We start from the raw sequence: 26,306 nt of genomic DNA on the forward strand, positions 1-26,306 counted from the left end.
ATGAGTGCTTCCAAGGTGAGGTTGTTGTCTCGACAGGCCAGTTCCGCCTGGACCTCCTCGCGCAGACTCTTCTGAATAGTGTACGAAGCACCGGCTCATTCCATCCAATGGATGCTTCTACTGTCCGGAAGGTGAGTGTATACTCGGCAGCCGTCCCCCTAAGGGGAATGATCGAAGATACATTTAAACAGAGCCATGAAACACTCATAGGAATCTAGCTCCTCTCTCCCAGACGGCTGTAGCCCATTCCAAAGCCTGCCCAGTCAGCAGAGAAATAACCGTGGCAACCTTGGACCTCTTAGTGGTAAGACCTCCCATCTGATGTGTAAAGTAGAGGGACCACTGAAGTAGGAAGCAATGGCATTTGGATGGGGTACCGTCATATTTATCTGGGAGGGACAAACAGGCATCACTGACCTGAGCGGGTTGCTGAATGGGCTGTTGTGCTGGCTCACTGGGTCGGCTGGATGTATCATCAGGTAGTTGAAGGCAACGACTCCCCAGTTGTGCCAGCTGGTCATGGTGTTGACGTAGAAGGTATCCCTGCTTGTCAACTGTCAGAGATATTTGGTTTTCCTGCTTCCATTGTTAAAAATAGAAATATCACATTTACATACATAAGTATTCAGACCCTTTACTCAGTACTTTGTTGAAGCACCTTTGGCAGCGAGTCTTGTGTAAGGGCAATTTGAACAAGGAGAGGGATGGAGTGCTGCATCAGATGACCTGGCCTCCACAATCACCCGACCTCATGAAAAATAACTAGGGAAACAGCCAGCTAACATTAGCTAGCTAGCTAACAACACACTTTAGCTTAAGACATATAGCTAGCTAGGTAAACAACGAACCTAGCTAGGTAAACAAAGCATAAGTTCACATGCATCACGTAACAAGCCAGCCAACTAATATTAGCTAGTTAAACAACAATGAATAGTGCTAACAATGCCACAGTGCTGGGAGCTAACCAACCAGGTTCAATGTTAGCTAACATTAGGCTCTAACTAGAAAGTAAACGGCTCTGGAATATGAATAATAACGTCAGCTAATTAACGTTAGCTGGACTACAGGAAAAGGGGCGCCGGACAGGCCCCCATTAACATCAAAGGGGCTGTAGTGGAGCGGGTTGAGAGTTAAGTTTCTTGGTGTCCACATCACCAACAAACAATCATGGTCCAAACATACCAAGACAGTCGTGAAGAGGGCACGACAAAACCTTATCCCCATCAGGAGGATCATTTCAACTTCCTGCTACTCATGCCAAGAATATAAGATATGCATATTATTAGTAGATTGATAGAAAACACTCTGAAGTTTCTAAAACTGTTTGAGTCACATCTGTGAGTATAACATGTAGCAGGCAAAACCCCAAGGACTAACCGTTCAGAGTTTTTTTTTTTAGGTCTGTCTGTTCAGTGAGTTCTCGTTGGCAAATGATATTTCTTAGGAACTGGTTTTCAGTTCCTACCGCTTCCACTGGATGTCACCAGTCTTTAGAATTTGGTTGAGGTTATTAATTTGTGCAATGAAGTAGGCCATATAGGAACTGGGTAACACTGTTGAGTGCGCAAGACGTGAAAAGTAGCATGATTTGTTGTATTTCTTTATTGAACACAGACCCGTCTACAATTTGATCGATTATTAACGTTTAAAAATACCTAAAGTTGTATTACAAAAGTAGTTTGAAATATTTTGGCAAAGTTAATAGGCAACTTTTGAAATATTTTTTAGTGACGTTGCGTTTTTTGGAAGCAGATTTTTTCTGGATCAAACGCGCTTTATAAATTGACATTTGGATATATATGGATGGAATTAATCGAACAAAAGGACCAATTGTGATGTTTATGGGACATATTGGAGTGCCAACAAAAGAAGCTCGTCAAAGGTAATGCATGTTTTATATTTTATTTCTGCGTTGTGTAGCGCCTGCAGGATTGAAATATGCTACTCTTTGTTTACTATTGTGCTATCAGATAATAGCTTCTTATGCTTTTGCTGAAAAGCCTTTTTAAAATCTGACATGTTGGCTGGATTCACAACGAGTGTAGCTTTAATTGAATATCTTACATGTGTGATTTAATGAAAGTTTGATATCATTTCTATTTTATTTGCCGCACGGCATTTTCCCTGTTTTTTGCGCAAGTGGGACACAACCATCCCCTATACCTTAAGACGCTTTAATGAAAGAATGAACACTGAACAAAACAAAACAAACCATGAAGCTACATGGCTAGTGCAGACAGGCAACTAAACATAGAATAACAACCCACAAAATACCAAAGGAATATGGCTACCTAAATATGGTCCCCAATCAGAGACAACGATAAACAGCTGCCTCTGATTGAGAACCAATCTAGGCAACCATAGACTTATAAACACCTAGACTAGAAAACCCTAGACATACATAAACCCATAGACAATACAAAAACTAAACAAGCCACCCATGTCACACCCTGACCTAACCAAAATAATAAAGAAAACAAAAGATAACTAAGGTGAGGGCATGACAGATCCTAGCTAGGTAAACAACGCTTAAGATCACACTGGCCACGTAACGTTAGCTAACGAGTCAGCCATCTAACATTAGCTTGTTAAACAATCAACATTCTTCCAAATCATCTCCTTACGACCCTGCAACAATACCACTCTGTGATACCAATAATAACCTTAGCTAGTGAGCCAATGTTCGATAGCTAGCTAACAGTACACTTTAGCTTAAAATGAAACCACTTTGTCAAAATTACAAACGTGTAATATCTGAAAATGTAGCAAGCTAATGCCAGACTATTTTACCTGTATACATCACCATGCATGAAGCATACCTGCCCCTGTCAGGATTGCCATACTACGGTTGCCCTTCGTTTGAAGATGTAATCTGGAGACAGGTGTTTTCTCCATCTCTTTAGCTATTGTGAAGTCTTTGGCTATGCCGGATTAAGTGATATGACATGCTATTCTATAAAATAATTTCTCCGTAATTACTATTACCTGATTGAGCCAATCATGTAAATGTAATTAACTAGAGTCAGGCACAACAAAATAATATTTATAGAGCTGTTATCTTCCGAATAAACTCTTAAAGACCTAGTAATATTTTACATCAATAGCCGTCAATATCAATTATCATCTTAATTCAGTAGATTATTTTATCTGCATGAACTCTGGCTAACAATTTGAATCAGGGTTTAATTATCTATTTACTAAATACCTAACTAATCACACAGAATTACACATACACATATTTAAATCATAACTTGATTACAAATTACGTCATAAAGGAAAACGTCCCTAGCGGGCGGAACAGATATGACAGCTTGTTACACAAAAGAAAAGGGCTGGGTTTGTGTGAAAGAGCGGGAAGACTGAGGGACAAAGGGAGAAGCTATGCTATTGTAATTACAGTATAGATGGAAGACCGTGTTGCCAAACCGAGTCCTCTGTCCTTTGAAGAATGTCTCTGGTGGTCAATTGGATAAGTTGTAGTAACGTTGTTGTGTGGTGGACGGGATACTCTGTCTGTTCCTTCCTAACCCTCGTTTGCAGCGGCTGTTACTAACTCAACGTCTAGGAGGTATCACTTCTGTAGTGAATAAGAGTTCAAAGTTCATACCATCGCAACCAAAGCTCACGCTGATGTTGGCTTCGTTCTGTAGTTATTATCTGAACCATTCTGACATAGGACCGTCATCCTCACATTATCGGAACAGGAAATGATTTTGTCGTCAAGGCTTTATATAGGAAGGGAGAAAAGGGGTGTGTTTCATTCATTTACAACCTCTGTCTCTTCATGTGGACCACTGAGTGAGCAGCGATCTTATTTCACCTTTATTTAACCAGGTAGGCTAGTTGAGAACAAGTTCTCATTTATGAAAACCCACATCTCACATTTTAGAAGATAAAATCACATTTCATCCCATCACAAATAATTTCATATTCAAACATTTAAATTGAACAATTCCATGTGAATCCGATAACTCTGATGTGTAGACGTTCCACTGTAGAGTTTGTCATCTTATCACTGATGAGAATGTCTCAGATGACAACTGAACTGACATCATATTCATTAAGTACCACTGCATATGTTCAATTGTTCGGATTACCAGAATATGGTTCATTTCCCCCCCACATTCTGACGTTCCCAGAATCTCTATGTTAAAACCTCTTAGAACTACCCCTCCTGGATCCGGGAGAATTGTCATCAACTGACACTAATTAGCATAATGAATAAATGCTTGTCTTGCTTTGGCTGTAAAGCATAATTTCAAAATCTGAGATGACAGGGTGATTAACAAAAGGCTAAGCTGTGTTTCAATATATTTCACTTGTGATTTCATGAATATGAATATTTTCTAGTAATATTTATGTCCGTTGCGTTATGCTAATTAGTGTCAGTTGCTGACAATTTTCCCGGATCCGGGATGGGTACAATGGCCACCTTTGTCTATTACGCACAAATCACTCGGAGCCACCAGCTGACAACTGACGCAATGTTGTCGTTCACGCTCATTTTTCAAAATAGAAGCCTGAAACTATGTCTTGTGACACTAGACACATTAGGGAAGCCATAGAAAAAGGAATGTGGTTGATATCCCATTCACTGCTCAATAGGGATGCAGAGGTTTCTAAATAAGAGTCCCTTCCTGATTGGATTTCTCTCAGGCTTTCGCCTGCAATATGAGTTCTGTTATACTCAGACAATTTTTACAGTTTTGGAAACTTTAGAGTGTTTTCTATCCTAAGCTGTCATTTATATGCATATTCTAGCATCTTGTCCTGACAAAATAGCCCGTATACTTTGGGAACGTTATTTACGAAAAATGAAAATAGTGCCCCCTAGTTTCAAGAGGTTAACCAAGGGTTTTGTAAATGTAACCTCAGTAGGGTAGCGAGAGGAAAGGGGGGGGTAAGAGGTATTTATGACTGTCATAAACCTACCCCCCAGGCCAACGTCATGACACTATCATACTCTAATTCTACTGATTTCAAAGCTTGATCCTCAAGAAAGTGGAGAGCAACACTTATGCAGCTTACATTTAAAAAAACACAATACATTTAAAAAAAAGCTATGTTTGACAGGATTATCAACACAGAAGCCTTCTATATGTCAGACCAATCTGAACTCATCTCCCGGCCTGTCCAGCCCACTCATTATCTCATCCATTCTTGGCTAGTGGGAAGGTTGCTGACTTTTTCTGATGCTTAACCAACAAGGCATGTAATTTAACAATTGTATTCATATTTACAGATGGCATACACGTTTGTTATTAAGGCACCTACAAGTTCACATGTTCGATAAGGCATTTCTGCCAAAAAACACATTTTGATTAAAAAAAACTTTACGTTCAAACGGCTGTCCTGTGAAGTAGTGACTTGCAACATCCGCCTAGTTTCCTGAATTGAATCGCATATGGTAAAGAACACCAGATCTCATACTCCTGGCCCTCTCTAAAGAAGTCCCTACAGACCCTATCAGATGGAGGTTTTACAGCAGTCTGTTGGCTGGATTCCAATATAGCGGAGAGGGAAGCCACTAGCTTGAGGCTAATAGGAATCAGATATAGGCCACAATATATGATATTCAAATGCCTAATAAATGATATTAAAGACATTAATCAAGAGAAAAGCTTGTGACTTATGAATGGATGAAGACCAGTCACCAGAGCATCTCTCAGCCAAGGTATCTACGGTTGCCTAGCAGAAAGTGGGGCTGTCATTCACATTGCCTGTTTGAAGATCCAACTTTCAGGAGGACAGATGGCCCCAGCCAGGGCTGCAATGATAAAGAACACCCTCTAGTTTATGGCTCTGCCTGTGTACAGTGCAGTCAGGGACTGAGCAGAGGTGTGATGTATAGCAGGCGGCCACACTAAGTTGTCCTGGCTTGACGTAAAATAGTCCCATAATTCAGCATAATGCACCATCCATTATGGCAGCCGTTAGATCAGTTTGTAAAGATGGGCAAACACATTGCTTTCCCTTGACGCATATTTATCTTAAAGGCACAGGCCTAATCCCTTCATACATTGCAATATTTCAGATAAATCAATCGCTCCTGCAATTCGGCTCGCAGAGAAACCCTGCTGAAAACGTCATAGAAAATATACAATCTAATCCAAGGCACCAGAGACCACCACAGTGCACACTGTTCAGTCTTACAGATCTGATCTTTGTCATCAAAAGTGTCAATTGTTAGGGAAATGTCTGTAAATATAATGTGTATGTTTATCAAAGTCAGATTTTTTTTTTACACAGCCAGTCAGGTGAGTAGCCTACAATGGCAGATAAATGTGGAATATCTAAATAAGCATTGCCTGTTTTAAAGAGAACATCAGGACTGTAAAATTGCTTTGTTAAGCCAAGGCTATACAGTACCTCTAAGAAATTAGTATGGCATATCATCGCTGCAGTGGGCTCAGTCTCTTTTATTTGCAGCAGGAGAATTCCAAATCCAATGTACATTTCAAACAGCCTTGTCACTGTAGGCTTTTCATCCAGGTATTGTTTTTCAGTCAGTTTCTTAACACACCCTTGAATCAGGAGTAAGTGGAATTATCAAACATGTAAAGGGAGTGTGAGTTAAGTCCGTGAGAATAATTATTTACATAAGCACACACACACACACAGCTCAGGGAGAGTGGAGAGTAGGAAGTAGGCTATGTGCTCACTGTTGATAGTTGCATACTGTATATGATACAATTTCTTAAAACCTCTGAAAAAAATAAACATTACCATACTGATTTGAATGTTAACCATATGCCTTCAGAAAGTATTCACAACCCTTGACTTTCAAACTTTTGTTGTTACAGAATGAATTTAAAATGGATTCAATTGAGATTTTTTTGTCACTGGCCTTCAAAATACCACATAATGTCAAAGTAGAATAATGTTTTTCGAAATGTTTACAAATTCCTTAAAAATGAAAAGCTGAAATGTCTTCAGTCAAGAATTCAACCCCTTTTATGGTAAGCCTAAATAAGTTTAAGAGTTAAAATGTGCCTAACAAGTGACATAATTAGCTGCATGGATCAACAACCAACTTGATATAGCTTGAAGAATTTTAAAAAGAATGGGCAAATATTGTACAATCCAGGTGTGCCAAGCTCTAAGAAACTTACCCAAAAAGACTCAGCTGTAATTGTTGCCAAAGCCGATTCTAAATTGCGGTGACTCATGGGTGTAAATGAGCTCTTTCAATCCATTTGCAGAAATGTAAAAAAAAAAAAAGTTTTTACTTTGTCAACATGGGGTATTGTGTCTAGATGGCTGAGAAAAAACATATTTAACCCATTTTGAATTCAAGCTTTAACACAAAATGTGGAATAAGTCAAGTGGTATGAATACTTTCTGAAGGCACTGTATGTAGATATGCATAATTAAGCTGTACGCCTCTATGTTGGTTCAGAAATCTAAACTAGCAGCCATTTCAACAGCAACACCATAGTGCCCTCAAAGATCATCACTGAGCTAAGGACCTGGGACTAAACACTTCCCTCACAAGTGTGTAGTCCCAGATGCTTCACAAGTCCTCAACTGGCAGCTTCATTAAATAGTACCCGCAAAACACCAGTCTCAACGTCAACAGTGAAGAGGCGACTCCAGGATGCTGGCCTTCTAGGTAGAGTTAAAGAAAAAGGCATATCTCAGACTGGCCAATAAAAAGAAAACATTAAGATGGGCAAAAGAACACATACACTGGACAGAGATATGGCTTTTTCTTTGCAACTGCCTGGATGGCCAGCATCCCGGAGTCGCCTCTTCACTGTTGACGTTGAGACTGGAGTTTTGCGTGTACTATTTCATGAAGCTGCCAGTTGAGGTGTCTGTTTCTCAAACTAGATACTCTAATGTACTTGTCCTCTTGCTCAGTTGTGCACCGGGGCCTCCCATTATTCGTTCTATTTTGGTTAGAGCCAGTTTGCACTGTTCTGTGAAGGGAGTAGTACACAGCCTTGTGCAAGATCTTCAGTTTCTTGCCAATATCTCACATGGAATAGCCTTAATTTCACAGAACAAGAATAGACTGACGAGTTTCAGAAGAAAGTTGTGTCTCTGGCCATTTTGAGGCTGTAATCGAACCCACAAATTCTGATGCTCCAGATACTCAACTAGTCCAAAGAAGGACAGGTGTATTGTTTATTTTATCAGCACAACAGTTTTCAGCTGTGCTAAGAGGGTTTTCTAATGATCAATTAGCCTTTTAAAATGAGAAACCTGGATTAGCTAACACAACGTGCCATTGGAACACAGGAGTGATGGTTGCTGATAACGGGCCTCTGTACACCTATGTAGATATTCCATTTAAAAATAAAAAAAATCAGCTACAATAGTAATTTCCAATGTTAAGTGTACACTGTATTTCTGATCAAGTTTAGGTTATTTTACTTGACAAAAAAAAGTGCTTTTCTTCCAAAAACAAGGACATTTCTAAGTGACCCCAATCGTTTGAATGGTAGTTTATATATTACCTCAATTACCTTGACTAACCGGTGCCCACACACACTGACTCTGTACCGGTACTCCCTGCATATAGCCTCGCTATTGTTATTTTACTGCTTATCTTTAATTATTTGTTACTTTATTTATTATTATTTTTGTGTATTTTTCTTAAAATTGCATTGTCGTTTAAGGGCTTGTAAGTAAGCATTTCACTGTAAGGTCTACACCTGTTGTGTTTGGCATATGTGACAAATAACATTTGATATATGTTAGATAAAACAAATACTCATTAAAGCAACCAATCCTCTGTTACGGAGACAACCAACCTCTCTCAGCTTTTACCATAAAGCAATCACCTCAGAAACAATGAGGAGAGAATATCTTATACTACTTCCTCAATCTCTGCCCAAAGTACTGTTAACCATACGAGACCATTAGCCCTTACAACCATAAATTAATTATGAGCTCATGTTTACGACATGAGTAGTTTCCGTATGCTAAATTACCATGTTGCCATGGGCTGTCTTTTACATTCCAAATAGAACCTGTCTAAAAGGCATACAATAGTATAAAATGCGTGGTCGGAGAGTGGATTTACCAGCTGAAATTAAATGCATGTCTTTATTGCAACAGCTTTTTCAAGAGAGTCATACAATATTTAATAACCAGTTTTTCCATTTCTAGGCCTTTGTTGCTACAGTTAACTGTTGTTATAGCAGACTGTAGGCCTTAACAATAACAATGCCACCCAGGTCAGAGAATACAGATCCACTGTAAGATCATTCAAGTTAAATTTTCAAGCCGCCACCTCTGTCCCTCTACATTTTTCCCCTCACCTTCAGGTCTGCTGTCTACACAGATTCCAATCATTGCACATCATGTATCACGTTGGTTGTGCCTGATGAATGTCACACTAATGACTAATCAGTGTTATGCCATTTAAGTGCTTCACTTGATTATTTGAGACAAATCTGACAAAAATACTGCGACTCGCAGGGGTTCACAGTTAAATGAACTGTGGCATGCTAAATTCTGGAAATCTATTTTAGTAAACATACATAAAACTTAAAGATCATAAATAAAATCATGGGTTTCTTATTATACAGTCGTTACACAATTAGTGATTTTCTACATGATTTTATCTGCAGTCACACGCACCGATTACATTAGATTCAGCATTTACAATGAGAGGTCTATTGTGACGTCAGACCCTTTTCAAAATCTACATTGACTCATATCTATTATGTGGAGTGGCAGGTAGCCTAGCGATGAAGAGCTTTGGGCCAGTAACCAAAAGGTGAGAGAGTGAGTGAGTGAGTGAGTGAGTGAGTGAGTGAACTCAGTGGCTAAGCTCTGGTGCCCAAACACTAGGCATGCCCTGGACCTGTTGTCAGAGGTCAGACTAGGGTCCCCCAGCCACATCATAATTCACACAGGCACAAATAACCTGAGGGCCACAGCACTCAAGGGAATGATTGAAAAAGCTTTTTCCACTTTCCCCAATGTACAAGTGGTTATCTCCACAGTGCTACCACGAAAAGACTTTCACACTGCCACCATACAGCGGGTGAATGCAAGCATTTCGCGAGACTCAAAACCTAATGTCTACCTGACCCACCACTCCACCCTGGACCTGAACAGCCTGTACGACCAGGTCCACCTCTACAAGGCAGCAATCCCAACTTTTGCCAGGACCGCAACCGTAGCACCTCACACAGGAGTAACAGAGCAACGGACACCCTGCCCAGACCAGTGAGACACCCTCCCAGACCTGCAAGACCTCCTCCTGAAGGACATGCACCGAGATAACCCATGCTAAGAGGACCTACACCCAGACCACAGCATCACCAGCCAACCCCCCCCCATGCCCCCCACCCCTGCGGCAAGGACCTCAACATGACAGCAGGACATATGCCCAGGCCATGAGCAGAGCAACAGGCCCAACCCCCACTATTACACCCGCTTAAGCCCCATCCTGCTCAACATGCTCTGCTCACACCTACTGTGATAGTCTGGGCCTAAACCACACTAGACACTATGGAACATACAAGGTCTTAGGTCATCTGCCTTTGGCCTAAAGAGCAGGAACCCAGACTTCAAAGAAATTGGAAATACAGATAATTGTCATCCTACAAGAAACATGGTATGAAGGAGACGGACCCACTGGCTGTCCTCTTGGCTACAGAGAGCTGGTAGTCCCATCCACCAAACTACCAGGTGTGAAACAGGGGAGATACTCAGGGTTAAACTAATTTGGTATAGAGCAGACCTAAACCACTATTAAATGAGTCAAAACAGGAACTTTTTATTTTAGAAATTAATAAGGACATTTTCTCAGAGAAAATGTGCTACCTATATCCCCCCAATAGAATCCCCATATTTTAACAATGACATCTTCTCTACCCTAGAGGGGGAGATCAATAATTTCCAGGCCCAGGGACATGTACAAGTCTGTGGCAACCTAAATGCCAGAACTGAACAAGAACCTGACACCCTCAGCACACAGGGGGACGAACACCTACTTGAAGGTGACAGTATTCCCTCCCCCACGTACCACAACTATGACAACATAACCAACAAAAATGGGTCACAACTCCTGCAGCTCTGTTGGATGATGGGTATGTACAGAATACATTTTTAGGCTTCGAGGGGACTCCTACGGTAGGTACACATAGCTCATCTCTTGGCACCAGTACTGTAGACTACTTATCACTGACCTCAAATCAGTCTCTTAAAGCGTTCAGTCAGTCCACTGACACCCCTATCAGGTCATATAGCAAAATCACACTACTTGAACAGAGCTTTGCTCAACCATGAGACGTCAAAGCCAAAGGAACTGAATAATATTAATAAATGCTATAGATGGAATGAAAGTAGTGTGGAAATCTACCAAAAAACTATTAGGCAACAACAAATTCACTCCCTTCTAGACAATTTCCTGGACAAAATGTTTCACTGTAATAGTGAAGGTGTAAACCTGGCAGTAGAAAATCTAAACAGTATATTTGACCTCTCAGCTTCCTTATCAAATCTAAAAATGTCAAGCAGACAACCTATGAAGATTAACAACAATGTCAAATGGTTTGATGAAGAATGCAAACCCCTAAGAAAGAAATTGAGAAACCTATCCAACCAAAAACAGAGACCCAGAAAACCTGAGCCTACGCCTTCACTATGGTGAATCAATAAATGGGACAAACACCAAATTGAGACTGCATGCAGAATTCGACAAAAATATTATCTGCGTACAACGTAAAAACACCAAATAATGCATGCAGAGCAGAATTAGGCCTATACCGGCTAATTATCAATATCCAGAAAAGAGGCGTTAAATTCTAAAACCACCTACAGTGGTTCCTCCTTTAAAATTTGCTTCACACTGCAGCACACCTTGCGAGCTGCCGCAGAATTCTATGGCACGTTATTTAATTGTCATCCATTGTTACCATTAATGCTAGTTTGACCACCAGAGTACATATGAGAAGAATTTGACTAATTTGATTAATATTATGGTGCTTCTATTCCAAGAAAAACTAAAATTGATGACGTGACTCTCCACAAATAATTACATTTAGAGGATTGGATCATTCTAAATTAATGTCTAAGGGGCATTTTTCATTAGGGCAAATCTGATCTGTGATAATATCTAAGGGGCTTTTATATCATTCTAAATTAATTCATTAATAATAATCACTTGGTTTAAAAAACAACAATATTTGAGATGATTTCATTGTCATTTTCTAGTGAGTGAGAAAAAGGCCATTCTTGAACATGAGATGAGACATTCTCACGGATTTGTAAATAAAGCCTGTTTGTTATTTAGAATTATTTATTTATCTTTTTAGAGGGAGAGAAACCAAAAGGCGCCTCATTGGTCTCCTGGTGGCGGGTGGCACGTGTATCAAACCAGCATCCAAAGTTTTTAATGGTTTCACTAGTAAGCCACACTTGCCTCGGGATCCATCCCAGTTGGTATTCGGTGTCCACTCGTGGTATCTCTTCGGTTACACATCCTTGGAATAGCAGAACAGTATAACACTCCGTACGGCCCTTGCTGTGCTTGGTGAGCAGTTGGTCAAGTTCTGTTGTTAGAAGAGGAATGGAAATGTCAGGGTGAACCGATTACCTGACGAACCCGCTACCTCCGACAGACTCTGCCTATCGGAGGTGGAGTTCCAGAGCTCACAGGTGTGACTGGCATGGATTGTGACTCCATCCTGATCCTCGCATTCTTCAACGCGTCATTGTCCGCCTGACTCTGCCAATACCGCCAGGCTCTGGACCCAAAAAAATGTAGTTTAAATAAACATCTGCATTTTGAATGTATTTTTTCTCGTTATTTTTTAACGAAGGCATAAAGATGTTGATTAAGAAATACAAAATGCTTTCCTGCTGTCCATCACTACTGTAAATAAAAATACATCTTGTTTTCATTTTTTATTGTAACCACAATGTCACAAATTAGTTGCATCTTCCTTTCCAATTACTTTTAGAGTTTGGGATTTACAAATGTGCACTTTGTCATTTTAATTATACCCAGTTCGGATTCATGTACAACTTTTTACTGATGCCTTTAGTGAGAGCTCTAATCCTTTAATATTGAATCATTTCTGCCCTCTGAATTCATATCTAAGGGGCATTTTTGCACCATGATTAGTTACATTGTTTTAGTTTGAACGTGCAGACAGGCACTAAGAACAGCGGGAACGTTTCCCCAGTCAGCTTCATTATTAGTGCAATGCCCCTTAAAGTGTTGCTCTGTGCTATCCAGTGGGGCGGGGGTCTCCCCACTCCTCCCTTCCCCATGGGCTAGGTCCATCTTCTGTGCGCTGCTCTATGGCCCGTCCCGTGCCACCTGCCTTGAACCTTGTACATTGAACCCTAAAGCTGGAGAACCGCAAGACAATCCCATTGTGTGCCACTCGGGAGCCATGACTAATATGACCAACATATATTGTCCTGCTTATAACCCATCCTAAAAATGTTGTTTGCAGAATTCACAGCATGCTACGCCTGTGAAAAACAGGGTTAATAATATATCTGTGAGAATATCTAAAGGGCTTTTATATAATTCTATATTAAATAATAATAATAACTTGGTTTAAAAATAACAATATTTTGGAGATAATTTTGTTTTCAAATAATGTAAAGTGAGTGAGAAAAATGGTCATTCTTGAACATGGGGTGAGACATTGTCGCTAATTTGTAAATAATGCCAGTTTGTTATTTAAAATGATTTATTTCTGGTTTTAGAGGGAGAGAAACCAAAAGACAGCAAATGGGTCTCCCAGCCACAGCCAGCACAAGTATTGAACCAGCATCTATAGCAATGCAATGCAGTTTGCACTGCAATGCAGTGACTTAGACCACTGCGCCACTTGGGAACAGGACAATGTGACCGGTCTGGAGTAGGCTACAGTAAGAGCAAAATAATCCTAACATTTCCACACCCTAATTGTAGTCTAAGTTTCTCTTAGGTTTTTATTCTTAGTGTAAGAACAGTTTTAGTAAGTAACATGGAAGTTGTGCACAATTATCAGTTCCTATTTAGTTTATGTCACCCATTCATTGTCAGTTAGAGACACAGTGCTCTAACTCCCCCTTGCACTGGTCTGGAGTAATGAAGTAGTGACGCAGGGTAACGTACTAAACCACAAATTTCCTCTAAATCCTGCAGCATAATCGCAAAACTATTAGTTGAGTAGCCACTGTAAAAGGAAGGGATTCCCAAACCTTCCATAACAAAGCCATCGCCTACAGAGAAATTAACCTGGAGAAGAACCCCCTAATAAAGCTGGTTCTGGGGATCTGTTCACAAACACAAACAGAACCCACAGAGCAACACAAATAGACCAAACCAAAGACATATTAGAAAGAATTAACAAAAAAATTGCAAACTAGAATGTTATTTGGCCCTAAACAGAGAGTACACAGTGGCAGAATACATGACCACTGTGGCTGGTGTACATACTCTGTGAGCATAGCCTTGCTATTGAGAAAGGCCTCAGAAGGCAGACCTGGCTCTCAGGAGAAGATAGGCATTTTGTGGGCAGTGCACGTAGCCTACAAAATGAGGTGGAAACTGAACTGCACTTCCTAACCTCCTTCCAAATGTATGACCGTATTAGAGACACATATTTCCCTCATATCACACAGACACACAAAGAATTCGAAAGAAAATCAAATTTGGATGAACTCATATCTATTGGGTGAAATACCAGTGTGCACAGCAACAATATTTGTGACCTGTTGCCACAAGAAAAGGGCAACCAGTGAAGAAAAAATAACATTGTAAATACAACCTATATTTATTTTGATTTGTTTTACCTTTCGTACTTGAACTATTTGCAAATCATTACACTGTAAAACAGTTGAAGTCGGAGGTTTACATACAATTAAGTTGGATTCATTAAAACTCGTTTTTCATCCTCTCCACAAATTTCTTGTTTACAAAAATATAGTTTTAGCAAGTTGGTTAGGACGTCTACTTTGTGCATGACACAAGTAATTCTTCCAACAATTGTTTACAAACAGATTATTTCACTTAATCACAATTCCAATGGGTCAGAAGTGTACATACAGTAAGTTGACTGTGCCTTAAACAGCTTGGACAATTCCAGAGAATGATTTCATGGCTTTAGAAGATTCTGATTGGCTAATTGATATCACTTGAGTTAATTGAAGGTGTACCTGTGGATGTATTTCAAGACCTACCTTCAAACTCAGTGCCTCTTTGCTTGACATCATGGGAAAATCAAAAGATATCAGCCAAGTGTCTGGTTCATCCTTGGGAGCAATTTCCAAATGCCTGAAGGTACCACATTCATATGTACAAACAATAGTACGCAAGTATAAACACTATGGGACCACGCAGTTGTCATACCGCTCAGGAAGGAGACATGTTCTGTCTTCTAGAGATGAGCGTACTTTGGTGTGAAAAGTGCAAATCAATCCCAGAACAGCAGCAAAGGAACTTGTGAAGATGCTGGAGGAAACAGGTAAAAAAGTATCTATATCCACAGAAAAATTAGTCCTATAATCGACATACCCTGAAAGGCTGCTCAGCAAGGAAGAAGCCACTGCTCAAAAACTGCCATAAAAAAGACAGACTATGGTTTGCAACTGCACATGGGGACAAAGATCGTACTTTTTGGAGAAATGTCCTCTGGTCTGATGAAACAAAAATAGAACTGTTTGGCCATAATGACCATCGTTATGTTTGGAGGATAAAAGGGGAGGCTTGCAAGCCGAAGAACGCCATCCCAACCGTGAAGCACGGAGGTGGCAGCATCACGTTGTGGGGGTGCTTTGCTGCAGGAGGTGGCATCATGAGGGGCTGGAAAATTACATGGATATATTGAAGCAACATCTGAAGACATCCGTCAGGAAGTGAAAGCTTGGTCGCAAATGGGTCTTCCATATGTACAAGGACCCCAAGCACACTTCCTAAGTTGTGGCAAAATGGCTTAAGGACAACAAAGTCAAGGTATTGGAGTGGCCATCACAAAGCCCTGACCTCAATCATATAGACAATTTGTGGGCAGAACTGAGAAAGCATGTGCAAGCAAGGAGGCCTACAAACCTGACTCAGTTACACCAGCTCTGTCAGGAGGAATCGGCCAAAATTCACCCAACTTATTGTGGGAAGCTTGTGGAAGGCAACTGAAATGTTTGACCCAAATTCAACAATTTAAAGGCAATGCTAACAAATACTAATTGAGTGTATGTAAACTAGCAATGTGATGAAAGAATCATTCTCTGCTATTGTTGTCAGGAATTGTGAAAAACTGAGTTTAAATGTACTTGGCTAAGGTGTATGTAAACTTCCGACTTCAACTGTATATACCGTGAAAGGACCACCAGAGGGCAGGCTGGGCTCACGGATAGTAGCCCAACAAGGCAAGGGAGACAAGGTAACCAGAGGCAACTAAGCACAGCTGATGGTGCTAATGACATATTCTCCTTCCCCTATAAGAGAGAGTATGGAACCAGCAGGGATGGGGGGGGGTGGGACTCTGGAAGATGGCCACCGAGACAGAGGAGCTATCCATGACGAACCATTAAGATGGTGACAATCCCGTGACTTTTGTTGTAGTTTAAAGATAATCATATTGTGTTCCTGTTTGATCTGGAGAAGATGTGTTTTTTCCTTGGGAGATTTATATTGATTATGTTGGAGTGTTTGTTGACCAAATGCCCTCAATAGAGAACTGTGTTCAATCAAGAAAACCTACTGACTCGTTTATTCCACCTTTCCGCTGTAGAGTGGTGCCCAATTACTTGGTCCGCTCACAATACGCCATTTGAAATGTCTATTTTTGGAACTTTTGTAAGTGTAATGTTCACAGTTCATTATGTTTTCACTTTTGTTTATCTATTTCACTAAAAATATGTTTCCCATGCCAATAAAGCCCTTCAATTGAGAGCGAGAGAGCGCGAGAGAGTATGTGAACCCAGCCTAATCCCAGGACTCCAGTTCATGTCCATGAATACCTCTAAATAGGACATTTCTTCATCTGATAAAGAATGTAGCACTTCACTGACAGGGAAACAAAAGTGCCTCTGACACCAGTGTTGTATTTTACATACAGGTGCAATAACTATCGTTATGGCTTCTGACAGCACGGGAAATTAAAGAATTTGTTTCAGGGGGAACACAATAGCAACTAAATTCGCCAAGGTGATCGTCAGCATATGTCCAATAAATCAATTTACTGTTTCATAAAATACCTCAACGAGTTCTGTTTTTTTCTAGTATCCATTTTGCCCTCTTTGCCTTTGAGTGCACAGAGTTATTATATTTGTTATTGAGCAACTGCTTCAACTGTTTTCTGGATTTATTGTGTGGTAGTAAGCAACTGCATATTATCATGAATGACTATTTGATACAGTTAGCCTATGACCTTTTCAAAGAAAGGCTTACAATCTCAACTGAAGTACACACTTCGAAAAAATGTTCCTGTCTAAAACCTAAGGGTAGTCCCTCGTTGATTATCCCTTACATCATAGTACCCAGCTTTCTGATAATATAATTAATTACAGCAAGCCAGCAGTAAACTAACACTGTGCCTCTCGATTTGATCTAACACAAAAACAGAACTACACCTTCATGCAACCTGAAATTTCAACGTTCTTTCCTTGCTACATTAAAGCAGTCAATGAGAAGCCCTGTCATTTAATATCAAAACCATGCCTCCTTCAAGAGAAAGCAAAATAAGTACATTACAGCACACACTATTACATATACAGTGCCTTGCGAAAGTATTCGGCCCCCTTGAACTTTGCGACCTTTTGCCACATTTCAGGCTTCAAACATAAAGATATAAAACTGTATTTGTTTGTGAAGAATCAACAAGTGGGACACAATCATGAAGTGGAACGACATTTATTGGATATTTCAAACAAATCAAAAACTGAAAAATTGGGCGTGCAAAATTATTCAGCCCCCTTAAGTTAATACTTTGTAGCGCCACCTTTTGCTGCGATTACAGCTGTAAGTCGCTTGGGGTATGTCTATCAGTTTTGCACATCGAGAGACTGAAATTTTTTCCCATTCCTCCTTGCAAAACAGCTCGAGCTCAGTGAGGTTGGATGGAGAGCATTTGTGAACAGCAGTTTTCAGTTCTTTCCACAGGTTCTCGATTGGATTCAGGTCTGGACTTTGACTTGGCCATTCTAACACCTGGATATGTTTATTTTTGAACCATTCCATTGTAGATTTTGCTTTATGTTTTGGATCATTGTCTTGTTGGAAGACAAATCTCCGTCCCAGTCTCAGGTCTTTGCAGACTCCATCAGGTTCTTCCAGAATGGTCCTGTATTTGGCTCCATCCATCTTCCCATCAATTTTAACCATCTTCCCTGTCCCTGCTGAAGAAAAGCAGGCCCAAACCATGATGCTGCCACCACCATGTTTGACAGTGGGGATGGTGTGTTCAGGGTGATGAGCTGTGTTGCTTTTACGCCAAACATAACGTTTTGCATTGTTGACAAAAAGTTCAATTTTGGTTTCATCTGACCAGAGCACCTTCTTCCACATGTTTGGTGTGTCTCCCAGGTGGCTTGTGGCAAACTTTAAACAACACTTTTTATGGATATCTTTAAGAAATGGCTTTCTTGCCACTCTTCCATAAAGGCCAGATTTGTGCAATATATGACTGATTGTTGTCCTATGGACAGAGTCTCCCACCTCAGCTGTAGATCTCTGCAGTTCATCCAGAGTGATCATGGGCCTCTTGGCTGCATCTCTGATCAGTCTTCTCCTTGTATGAGCTGAAAGTTTAGAGGGACGGCCAGGTCTTGGTAGATTTGCAGTGGTCTGATACTCCTTCCATTTCAATATTATCGCTTGCACAGTGCTCCATTTAGGTCAACATTGGATCATTCAGAGATCCTCACTGAACTTCTGGAGAGAGTTTGCTGCACTGAAAGTAAAGGGGCTGAATAATTTTGCACGCCCAATTTTTCAGTTTTTGATTTGTTAAAAAAGTTTGAAATATCCAATAAATGTCGTTCCACTTCATGATTGTGTCCCACTTGTTGTTGATTCTTCACAAAAAAATAGTTTTATATCTTTGTTTGAAGCCTGAAATGTGGCAAAAGGTCGCAAAGTTCAAGGGGGCCGAATACTTTCGCAAGGCACTGTATCTTCCAATTTCAAAGCAGCAACATAAATTGTAAAAATAAAAATGTGAGTTTTTTTTATTTCACCTTTATTTAACCAGGTAGGCTAGTTGAGAACAAGTTCTCATTTACAACTGCGACCTAGCCAGGATAAAGCAAAGTAGTTTGACACAAACAGGGTTACACATGGAATAAACAAACACAGCAGTCAATAACACAATAGAAAAAAAGTACATATACAGTGTGTGCAAATGAGGTAAGATAAGGGAGGTAAGGCAATAAATAGGCCAGTGGCAAAATAATTACAATTTAGCAATTAAACACTGGAGTGGTAGATGTGCAGAAGATGAATGTGCAAATAGAGATACTGGTGTGCAAAGGAGCAAAAAAAAATAACAGTATGGGGATGAGGTTGCTGGATTGGCTATAGAAAGGTGCAGTTACCGGTGAGCTGCTCTGACAGCTGGTGCTTAAAGTTAGGAGTCTCCAGCTTCAGTGATTTTTGCAATTAGTTCCAGTCATTGACACCAGAGAACTGGAAGGAAAGGCAGCCAGAGGAGGAATTGGCTTTGGGGGTGACCAGTGAAATATACCTACTAGAGCGCATGCTATGGGTGGGTGCTGCTATGGTGACCAGTGAGTGTCACATGGAATTACGCTGGAGAGACGAAGCAGGTACAGGGAGTAAAACATTAAATGAAGAAACGGACATGGAACGAGACAGGAACAGCGTCAACATACAAGAAAACAAAGACAAAAAACAATCAATGCAGAAGTAGGGAACTGACAAATATAGGGGAGGGAATAACAGGTGATGAGTGAGTCCAATAACGGTGATGCGCGTGACAAGGGAAGGCAGGTGTGCATAATGGATGGAAGGAGTGCATGATGCAGGGCATCCTGGTGGCATCAAGCACCAGGGGGGGAAGAGCGAGAGCAGACGTGACAGTGAGCTGAGATAAGGCGGGGCTTTACCTAGCAAAGACATAGATGACCTGGAGCCAGTGGGTTTGGCGACGAATATGAAGCGAGGGCCAGCCAACGAGAGCATACAGGTAGCAGCAGTGGGTAGTATATGGTGCTTTGGTGACAAAACGGATGGCACTGTGATAGACTGCATCCAATTTGCTGAGTAGAGTGTTGGAGGCTATTTTGTAAATGACGTCGCCGAAGTCGAGGATCGGTAGGATGGTCAGTTTTACAAGGGTATGTTTGGCAGCATGAGTGAAGGAAGCTTTGTTGCGAAATAGGAAGCTGATTCTAGATTTAATTTTAGATTGGAGATGCTTTATGTGAATCTGGAAGGAGAGTCTAACCAGACACCTAGGCATTTGTAGATGTCCACATATTCTAAGTCAGAACTGTCCAGAGTAGTGATGTTGGACAGGTGGGCAGGTGCTGGTAGTGATCGGTTGAAGAGCATGCATTTGGTTTTACTTGCATTTAAGATCAGTTGGAGGCCACGGAAGAAGAGTTGTATGGCATTGAAGCTCGTCTGGAGGTTAGTTAACAGTGTCCAAAGAAGGGCCAGAAGTATACAGAATGGTGTCATCTGCGTAGAGGTGGATCAGAGAATCACGAGCGACATCATTGACGTATAGAAAGAAAAGAGTCGGCCCGAGAATTGAACCCTGTGGCACCCCCATAGAGACTGCCAGAGGTCTGGACAACAGGCTCTCCGATTTGACACATTGAACTCTGTCTGAGAAGTAGTTGGTGAACCAGGCGAGACAGTCATTTGAGAAACCAAGGCTGTTGAGTCTGCCGATAAGAATGTGGTGACTGACAGAGTCGAAAGCCTTGGCCAGGTCGATGAATACAGCTGCACAGTATTGTCTCTTATCAACCTTGAGCGTGGCTGAGGTGCATCCATGACCAGCTCGGAAACTAGATTGCATAGTGGAGAAGGTGCGGTGGGATTTGAAATTGTTTGTTAACTTGGCATTCGAAGACCTTAGAAAGGCAAGGTAGGATATATATAGGTCTGTAGCAATTTGGGTCTAGAGTTTCTCCCCCTTTGAAGAGGGGGATGAGCTTTACAATCTTTGGGGATCTCAGACCATACGAAAGAGAGGTTGAACAGGCTAATAATAGGGGTTGCAACAATTTTGGCTGATCATTTTAGAAAGAAAGGGTCCAGATTGTCTAGCCCTTCTGATTTGTAGGGGTCCAGATTTTGCAACTCTTTCAGAACATCAGCTATCTGGATTTGAGTGACGGAGAAATGGGGGAGTGGGGGGAATACAGGGCTGTTGACCAAGGTAGGGGTGGCCAGGTGGAAAGAATGGCTAGATGTAGACAGTTGCTTATTGAAATTCTCAATTTTTGTGGATTTATCGGTGGTGACAGTGTTTCCTAGCCTCAGTGCAGTGGGCAGCTGGGAAAAGGTGCTCTTATTCTCCACAGACTTTAGTGTTTCAGAACTTTGTGGAGTTTGTGCTGCAGGATGCAAATTTCTGTTTGAAAAAGCGAGCCTTTGCTTTCCTAACTGCCTGTGTATATTGGTTCCTAACTTCCATGAAAAGTTGCATATCGCGGGGGCTAGTTTTGTGGTGGTCAAAGGCAGTCAGGTCTAGAGTGAACCACGGGCTATACCTTTTCCTTGTTCAACGTTTTTTGAAAGGGGCATGCTTTTTTTAAGATTGTGAGGAAAGCACTTTTAAAGAATAACTAGGCATCTTCAACTGATGGAATGAGGTCAATATCCTTCCAGGATACCGGTGCCAGGTCGATTAGAGAGGCCTGCTCGCTGAAGTGTTTTATGGAGCGTTTGACAGTGATGAGGGGTGTTCGTTTGACCGCAGACCCATTACGGACGCAAGCAATGAGGCAGTGATCGCTGAGATCTTGGGTGAAGACAGCAGAGGTGTATTTGGAGGGCAGGTTGGTTAAGATGATATCTATGAGGGTGCCTGTGTTTATGGATTTGGGGTTGTAGCTGGTAGGTTCATTGATAATTTGTGTGAGATTGAGGGCATCAATCTTAGATTGTAGGATGGCCGGGGTGTTAAGCATGTCCCAGTTTAGGTCACCTAACAGCACGAGCTCTGAAGATAGATGGTTGCTGGTTAGATGGTTACTGGTTACTAGAAGATAGATGGTTAAAGACAGTGACTGGTTACTCTTCTGAACTATTCTCCGTCAATCACTCATGTCAATTAGGATGGTTAATGCACCTCCTTTTCATTTAGAAAATGGTCTCTCATAATGTCCTCAGGATAACTTTGAAATGTGTGTCCTCATTCTCTTCAAAGAGAACTCTTCAATACAGGGAATCAGAGGCCTTCTTGTGGCTCACTATAGACGTGACTGAATGTGACAACAGATAATGTTCAAAACAAATTACAAGCTATTCTGCCAAGATGGGTTGAGTCATGAAGTGTTGGATGCCAATTCATTATGCACAGACAGCTAATTATTCAGTGGCAAATAATCTAGATAGAGGTTGCTTGGACATTATACTGTGCACTTCTTTTAAAGGGAAATATCTGTTATCACTGATAACTAGGAGACCAAAGTACCCAATAATAATCCATTCACAATGTAAACCCCCTGCTGGCATATTTGACAGCACTTCATGTGTACTTTCATTATAGATTATCAAGTGAATCTGTGACAGTTAAACCGAAGTTAATGTTCTCTTTTCAAGAGCAGAGCCTGTCAATGTCAAACTATTAATATCTCTAGAGTAAATATGTAATCTGTCAAAGCAGCATAAAAAGGTCATAGCCATATTAGATGAAAGTGGTCAGTCTGAATTGATTCGATTTTGGGTGTGGGACAAATATATGTCATTTTCTGAAAAAAATACTGACCTTCACAAATTTGTTCGGTTATCATGAGAGATAAATTGAGTATATATTAGTTAAGTATAAAATCAATGTATTAGTTCAATAGTGTGTTTCCTTTGAGTCCTGATGAGGGTCTTGTAATGTGATCAAAGTAAAGCATGAATTGTTTGAAGGAGTTGTCCATAGAGCTCCAATACAGGATTGTGTCGAGGCACAGATATGGGGAAGGGTACCAAAAAATGTCTGCAGTATTGAAGGTCCTCATGAACACAGTGGCCTCCATCATTCTTAAATGGAAGAAGTTTGGATCCACCGAGACTTTTCCCAGAGTTGGCTGCCCGGCCAAACTGAGAAATTAATGGGGGGGAAGGGCCTTGGTCAAGGAGGTGACCAAGAACCCGATGGTCACTCTGACAGAGCTCTAGAGTTCCTCTATGGAGATCGGAGAAATTTCCAGAAGGACAACCATCTCTGCAACACTCCACCAATCAGGCCTTTGTGGTAGAGTGGCCAGATGGAAGCCACTCCTCAGTAAAAGGCACATGACAACCCACTTGGAGATTGAAAAAAGGCACCTAAACACGATTCTCTGGTCTGAGGAAACCAAGATTGAACTCTTTGGCTGGAATACCAAACGTCACATCTGGAAGAAACCTGGCACCGTCCTTACAGTGAAGCATGGTGGTGGCAGCATCATGCCGTGGGATTTCTTTTCAGTGGCAGGCACTGGGAGACTAGTCAGGATCGAGGCAAAGATGAACGGAGCAAGGGACAAGTCTGAATGTCCTGAGTGGCCCAGCCAGAGCCCGGACTTGAACCCGATCGAACATCTGGAGAGTCCTGAAAATAGCTGTGCAGCAATGCTCCCCATGCAACCTGACAGAGCTTGAGAGGATATGCAGAGAGGAATGGGAGAAACTCCACAAGCTTGTAGTGTCATACCCAAGAAGACTTGAGGCTGTAATCGCTGCCAAAGGTGCTTCAAGAAAGTACTGAATAAAGGCTCTGAATATTTATGTAAATGTGAAATTTCAGTTTGATCTTAAATAAATTAGCCAAAATGTATACAAATATTTTTTCCTTTGTCATTATGGGGTATTGTCTGTAGATTGACGAGGCAAATCAATTTTAGAACAAGGCTGTAACGTAATAAAATGTGGAAAAAGTCAAGGGTTTGGAATACTTTCCGAATGCACTATACAAGCACTGTGCAAAGCATTAATGAATGTGTCACCTTGACTAGTCAAATTTCTCTTGACCTGTGCACCTACATTGTAAACTTTCATTCTTAGGCAAATTTGTAGCAACATCATGATGTGTATAGGAAAAATGTGAGAATTACGTAGTAGCCTAAACCTATCGATTAAACATTGATCTGGGTGAATGGAATATGAATGACAGTCATCCAATATGCTGTAATAGAAATAAGGCCATGCTCATAAACAAATAATTGTCCTCCCTTTGAAATGGCACAGACTGCCACTGATATACCCATTGTTTCATTCACCATAAGCTTAGTATAACTGTTGTACCCCATCAGATCCCATAATATAAGCTTGTTTTACTCCAATGTTTGTAAACAAAGTTAATATAATCAAACACTTTATAACATTAAAACATGGATGGTGAGTCCACTCAGACAGTGGAACATTGCACATTGCACAACATTGTTCGATTCACACTGGGAGAACCCATATGTAAAATGTATGCAAGCATGACTAAGTTGCGTTGGATAAAGCATCTACTAAATGGCATATATTATACTATGAATTTGAGTGGTTACATTTCTTCAGTCCCATCCCTCAGCTTTTCACCAAAGCAAACTTTGGGTGACCACTTCATTATTGTTTCAATTAAGGATTCTAAGCTTTAAGCATTTGTCCATAGCCTACGGCTGATGTAAATGTACAGTAAATGATCAGGGAAAATAAAGTACTATACAGGGCCCCAAACCCTAAAGAAAACTGATACACTGGGCTGGTCATTTAACTGATTATCAAATGTTCTACTTCCATCTAGTGGTTGGTTATAATATCACACCACACTTTTGGTTACATCCCGCTTGGCACACTGGTTGAATCATGGTTGCTTTCACGTCATTTAAATGAAATTACGTTGAACTGACGTCTATGACCAGTGATAGTTTGAGTTGTCAGCTGGTTACATAGGAACTAAAATCACATTCAGATAGTAAGTGCACAGTATACTTAAAATGATTACTGTAGGCCTACTGTATGATTTACGCACACTTGTAAAATATTAGTTGTCATACTTGAGTAAAAGTTAAGATAACTTAATAGAAAATTACTCAAGTATAAAGGAAAGTCACCTAGTAAAATACTACTGGAGTAAAAGTCTAGAAGTATTTGGTTTTGAATATACAGTACAGTAATATACAGTATAAAAACAATGACATTGCAAAAATATACTTAAGTATCAAAAGTAAAAGTATAAATCATTCAAAATACTTAAAACCAGATGGCACAAGTTAATTTTTTAAATTTATCGATAGCCAGGGGCACGCTCGACTTCATTCATTTACAAACAAAGCATCTGTGTTTAGTGAGTCTGCCAGATCAGAGGCAGTAGAGATGACCATGGATGCTCTCTTGATAAGTGCGGGAATTGGACCATTTCTGTCCTGCTAAGCATTCAAAACACTTTTGGGTGTCAGGGAAAACATATGGAGTAAAAATGACATTATTTTCTTTAGGAATGTAGTGAAGTAAAAAAAAAATATATAAATACAGTACAGATACTCCAAAAAACAACTTAAGTAGAACTTTAAAGTATTTTTTACTTAAGTACATTACACCACTGCATTTTACTAGCACCCTGCATGGCCGCAGTGACTGGACACCATCTCTATCAGCCCAGAGAAATAGGGCTTACATGGACTAACTTATCCCACGATTGGTCCTTTCCCAAATACAAAAATCGATCACTCTTTGATCCAAGCAAGCTTATAGCAATTGTATATATTATTTTAACCTTTTCCAGGACCTGTCCAGGGAGACCTCCCTATATGAAAAGAGAGTCCAGTGGGCAGACGGTTTTGTCCTGGTCTATAGCATCTGTGACAGGGCCAGCTTCAACGCTGTCACCAAGCTGATCCAGTTCATCAAGGACAACCTGGGCATGGACAAGGTGCCCATTGTGATTGTGGGCAACAAGGACCTGAATCACAGACAGACAGTCCTCAGTGAGGAGGGCAGACTGCTAGCCCTCACCACAGCCTGCCAGTTCTATGAGGTTACAGCTGCTGAGAACTACCACAGCATCCTCATGGTATTTCACAGACTAATAGACAGGATACTGGCTTCCAAGTCATCCATTAAGAGGCCAGCTGGAATCAAGGGTATAGTGAAAAGCATGTCTGCAGTTTTTACCAGGAAATGACCAGATTCGCTGTGATACTATGGCACAGAGAGGAATACATTATACAGTGCATTTGAAAAT

The 26,306-nt window shown here is 40.7% G+C and overlaps 1 protein-coding gene across 1 annotated transcript; it reads left to right on the top strand.

Moving 5' to 3' along the window:
* Positions 1-26,306, top strand: LOC112219112 (ras-related and estrogen-regulated growth inhibitor-like protein). The gene is made up of 2 exons (XM_042302014.1): positions 1-15; positions 25,848-26,306. The coding sequence occupies exons 1-2, from the start codon at positions 1-3 to the stop codon at positions 26,244-26,246; spliced, it is 414 nt and encodes a 137-aa protein (XP_042157948.1). The 3' UTR covers positions 26,247-26,306.

Source organism: Oncorhynchus tshawytscha, linkage group LG19, assembly GCF_018296145.1.
Source record: "Oncorhynchus tshawytscha isolate Ot180627B linkage group LG19, Otsh_v2.0, whole genome shotgun sequence".
Lineage (NCBI taxonomy): Eukaryota > Metazoa > Chordata > Actinopteri > Salmoniformes > Salmonidae > Oncorhynchus > Oncorhynchus tshawytscha.